General features: G+C 31.5%; 1 protein-coding gene across 1 annotated transcript; it reads right to left on the minus strand.

Annotated features, from left to right (window-relative positions):
• Positions 1-3,747: 3,747 nt before the first annotated feature.
• LOC130451022 (uncharacterized) lies at positions 3,748-5,332 on the minus strand. The gene is made up of 5 exons (XM_056789820.1): positions 4,946-5,332; positions 4,587-4,771; positions 4,418-4,495; positions 4,026-4,073; positions 3,748-3,905 (listed from the first exon to the last, which is right to left on the minus strand). Exons 1-5 carry the CDS (start codon positions 5,143-5,145, stop codon positions 3,814-3,816), a joined length of 603 nt encoding a protein of 200 aa, XP_056645798.1. The 5' UTR covers positions 5,146-5,332; the 3' UTR covers positions 3,748-3,813.
• Positions 5,333-5,598: the final 266 nt, after the last annotated feature.

The raw sequence follows: 5,598 nt of genomic DNA on the forward strand, positions 1-5,598 counted from the left end.
TTCATTAAAATTACTAACGCGATGACTAAAACATAGTATAATTTACTGACTTCCGTACTTCCGACATTGTCGTTAATATTCACAGTTTGCAATTACTTAGTATATAAAAATATTAGGTATACATTGGAATTCACCTTCGATGTATCTACATTTAGTTTTTCGTAATTATAAATTAAATAAATAATTGCATTCATCTATTAACCATGTTTTTTTCAAATGAATTGCCACACTGCATTTTTTGCCAAGTAAGAATTTCGCCATTGATCTGAATAAATACTAATTTGACGATGTAAAGTCTGGACTAAATGCTGGACAGTAGTTCAATGCCACTATATTCTCCGATTTTATTCTGCGTGAATTTCGCAGTATGAGGTTTGTAGGTTGTTGTTGAGTTGAGAAAACTGATTATTACTCCAATAAAATCTCATACAATCGCAACCACGGTCCACTATATACCTTGACCATCTGGAATGACTTCTTAGTATACTAAACCTTCATAATTCCACTAAAAACACAACAAGACTAACCACCAATTTTCCATGTTCAGGTTGTTTAGAAATCCAGTTTTCATCGCAAATAACAATGCGTCTAATAAGACGGTCATCTTTTGGCAAGGCAAGGCAAGGCAAGGCAAGGTGTTTTGCCCTTCAATTTCACATATTTTCAGTGCTGCTACGGCTTCAAATTTCATATTTATCGCAGTCCATACTATTCATAATAAAAACTCACTGCTTCCTTAACAAACAAAGAGAGAATAATTCAAGCAATTAGAATTAGAGACTAATCTTAACAAGTTACTAAATTAGGCGTTGGAGTTTTCACATATGAAATTCATTATGAGACACTATGTATAAGATAAATATTATTCTAGAAACGAAATTAAATACTTATATGAAACTAACGTTTAAATGAATATTTTCGGGGTAGATTTGAAGCATTGCAGTGATAATCCAGAGTTGCTTCATTTATTGGATGTAATGTGCCAAATAAAATGCGATTACGAATAATTAAAATTCTATACTTCCTCTGAAACAAGAGTTGATGTTTACTTGTCCTCTCACCTCGTCTTCTACGTCTCCATAACTGGTTAAATTTATTCCGTCAAAATAGTCATATTATACTATTTTTCTGTGAGATTAAAGGTATTCAATAATCTTCGAACACAGGATATTGATTTCTTTGAAACTCATTCCGTTACTGTTACCCAGCCGCAACTTTTTTATGATTTTATCCATTATTATATAAAATGGGGCTAAGCCAGTCTCCTTAACTAATACCGCTATTGACTGGTATGGGTTTTGTTTGTTTACCATTAATGCAAGCCTAAATTTTATTTTGTGAGATGGTCTGAATAATATTGATGGGTATGTTTCTATTGGATAATAGAGAATCACACCTTCCAAAAGCATTTCTGAGGTGAATAAAGTATAGAAATGCTGGTTTGTTATATTCTATGGATTTCTCAACCGGTTATAGGATAAATACTATCTTTACGCAGAATCTTCCTGTTCTGCATCCTTGCTGCTCGTGTTCTAGTGTTGAGATCGAGTTAATTTTTGTTGGATGATAATTTTTGTAATAAGTATCATTGTTGTATCCAGCAGATTGATCTCCCTGTAGTTAACCGGTCCTAGTTTATCTCCATTTTCAAACATGAGTATAATTGTACTGGTCTGCTGTCTGTATGGTATTTTACAATGTAAAAGTATTTTGCGGCTAAGATTTTTTAATTCTTGCGTGAGATATTGGCCACCGTACTTTATAACTCATTATGGAGTCCATTTTGTCGGGGTCTTTCGGGCTTGGTTGACATCTTGAATGGTGGCATCCACGTTATTCCTTATGTGCGGTGTGTTGGTTTTCTTAGTATCCCTCAAATAATTTTGTTAGGTAGTCTATCGACTTGTTCTCATATATTTGTCATGATTCCCAGAGTTCAGTCGTTTCTTTCCTCTGGTGCCTTATCACCTTCCATATTTGTTTTTGAACGATGTAAAAGTCTCCATCCAATTTATTTTAACATTAAAACACTAATTAAATGTTTAAATTGTATAAAACCAGATCTTGAATAGAATATTAAATATTAAATAAGAGCTGCTATTCTCGTTTATAACGTAACAAGAATTGACGAAATTTTGTTCTTGGAAAGACCCTTGATGATTTTACGTACAATTACGTAGGTATTACATGCTTGATATGATGTTCTTAGAGAATCTGATCGATTAATAATTTTCTAAAAAATAGTTTCTCCAATTATTCTTCTTCTGGGATGTAGTAAATATTTCGTTGAAATTTTATGAAAAAAACGTTACATCAAATATAATCTAATTATTCCAAGAATAGTAAACTCATACGAAAATTCAGTTTTCACTTTTTTCAATGAATTCAGTATTTAATACGTGGAAATTCCATTGGAAGGCCGTCGTATATAATCAATATTCTAAAAATTGATTTTTTTCGTGTTCTATTTTGTACAATAATGGGAGTTTTTCTAATTTCATCAATGAAGTAATTGTGGATGTCTAAAGTCTAGTTTTCGATATCATGATTAATAATAGCTGACATAAATGAATTGCGTTTAACATCAAATCAAACAGCTGAACGCAATTACTAAATTTTAATTTTGTATACGTGTTGAATCTCGAAATATTTCACCCAAACTCAACATATTATATATCATAATCTTCCTTTTAATTGAATCTTCCGATTGGTTCAAACCGTGTGGAAACCCGTCTACTAGTTTGCGAGTTATTCACCGATATACAAAATGGCAGTAGCATATATCTTCCATATTAAATATGTTGTGAATCTGGGAATATTCTCCCTAAACTTAACATATGATATATAAAAATCTTCTTTTTGATTTAATCTTTCGATTGGTTCAAATCGTGTGAAAATCCGTCCATTAGTTTCAGAATTATTCGCCAATATATCTTTGATTTTGTTTATGTGTTGACTCTCGATATATTCCACCCAACCTCAACATATGATATATCAAAATCTTCCTCTCAATTCAATATTTCGATTGATTTAAATCCGTTTGGCAATCCGTCTACTAGTTTGCGAGTCAATCGCCGATATACAAAATGTCAGAAGTAGCATATATCTTTCATATCAAATATGTGTTGAATCTTGAAATATCCCATCTTACCTCAACATATGATATAACAAAATCTTCCCTCTGATTCAATCTTTCGATTGGTTTAAATCTTATGAAAATCCGTCCATTAGTTTCCGATTTATTCGCCGATAGGTCTTTGATTTTGTAAATGTGTTGATTCTCGGAATATTCCACCCAACCTCAACATATGATAAATAAAAATCTTCCATTTAATCCAATTTCTCGATTGGTTCAAACCGTTTGGCAATCCGTCCACTAGATTGCGAGTTAATCACCGATATACAAAATGGCAGAAGTAGCATATATCTTTCATATTAAATGTGTTGAATCTTGAAATATCCCATCTTACCTCAACATATGATATAACAAAATCTTCCCTTTGATTCATCGCTTTGTACTTCTTGATCTATGAGGTCTATTTCATTATTATTATTCACTGTACTATTCTTCATTTTCTTCCATAGTGAAAAAAACTGGTGTGCTCTAATGGTCCTGTTTAAATGAAGTATTTTGTAAAATAATTTGGTTTCATTTACAATTTATGTGACAACCAGGTCCAACCACCTAAATTTCACAATTAAATGGTTTATATAAGATATAGGTAGATGGAATATTCAAACACAGGATGATTATTATAATTTTTATTTTTTTTTTTTGACATTTTATAACTATATCCACAAACAAAAATTTTTTTACTCACCTGTCACAGTCGAGTGCCCTTCAAGTTTATCTGTTTCCATATTATTAGATATTGATGGTTCATACAGGATACTCGAGGAGCTACCTACAAATTATACAAATTCATGACTTCAATTCAAATTTATTATATAGTCAGTGTCAATAGTTGTGACTACAACTATTGCAATTATATATAAAAATATTGTCATTTTGAATTCATACTTACAAGGTTCTTCAAAGGTGCTGCTAGAGGAACTAGTCCTAGCAATTGATTCTAAAAAATGTCTCAATTAATCTCAATAGAAAAAGGAAATCACTAAGAAAAAAGAAACAATTAGCCAACTACATTATAGAAAATATTCAATGACATTTATCTTTCACCTAAATTATTATTGAATAATCCTTTTGGTTATTAATATGAAATAAAAACATGAAGCCTGTTCCCCAAATGTTACACACATCAATCCATTTCTACCTGCTTATAACTGCCATAAATTGTTGAGTCATGCCCATACCCAAAATGTACAATTATTCAAACAATTTAGCATATTGATTACATGACTAGAAGAATTAACAGGCAGACTTTTATGGAAATAATATACTACAATTCATACCTACCCATCAGCCTTTTTGGAGTTGAAAATGAAGATGATTGCTCCTGTACCCAGAAAATATTATTTTCACCTTTTTCGTAACCTACAAACAAAAATGGCAATTTTTTTCCTCTGCATAACTTTTCATTAGGATTCATAAGAGATATATTGTCACAGTAAATATAAGTACTTACTAGGTAAATGTAGAGTTGGCAGTGACAGTTTTCTTAACCTGCCATTGGGGTTTCTACAAATTGATTCAAAATGAATGTCACATATTCTATGTGATGTTAATACTGTATCTGCTATTATTAACTTGGGGTTATTTATTCTTTGCAACCAAATTCTGCAAACGTCTTCATTTCTAGGAATGGAATGTCTATAAAAAAGTAAAATCAGGATAAAATCATTCAACATATTTAACCATTCAACAAAATGATTTCCTAAATTCAATTTAATGAAGTTAGCAAGAAAAGATTTATTCTCGTATAGATATGAACTTGATTTCAATTTAAATATTTTTATGTTGATAAATAGTAAATATTACTCTCACCTTTTCGCTTGCTTATTCGTGCATCCTGGTGCACAGCAGGCCTTTACTTTTTTACTCTTATTGACTAAGTAAACACGACAGCATAATTCGCAACAAATAATAACTTTCAAATGCACAAAAATGCAAATAGCTAATAAACAAACAATATCAAACACCTTTCCAAAGATTTTATACACGTTTGCAAGATGGACGTTATTCATTCAATAATCTTGGTTGTTTCTCGATGCATGATTGCAATTTAGCTTCAGAATCCAGATTGACAAACATTCAAAAATAAAACACCAAAAAGTAAGCTTTCAGATGTAAACCGATAACATAGATGGCGTTTAAAATCGTCCTATTCCAGTGCACAGGCCCTGCAAGTAACAATCGACACGAGAGGTTAGCGGGAACGGACAAATATATTTTTGACAGTTACCACCACGAAGTCTGGCTGACGATATGGTCGGTCGGTTTTGCAGAGGCGTAGATAAAGGTTCTCGGAAATGCAATAAATGATATCCTTTTCTTGAATGTGTCATTTATCAATTTTCTGGATAATTATTTTCATTCAATGCAGTTTCTGCTCTTTGAATAGCTAACCATCTAAATTCAGGATTTGATAATTGGATAGATCTATCAGCCAAACTTATTATTACTGATCCTTTTTGTGA

This window comes from Diorhabda sublineata, chromosome X, assembly GCF_026230105.1.
Source record: "Diorhabda sublineata isolate icDioSubl1.1 chromosome X, icDioSubl1.1, whole genome shotgun sequence".
NCBI lineage: Eukaryota > Metazoa > Arthropoda > Insecta > Coleoptera > Chrysomelidae > Diorhabda > Diorhabda sublineata.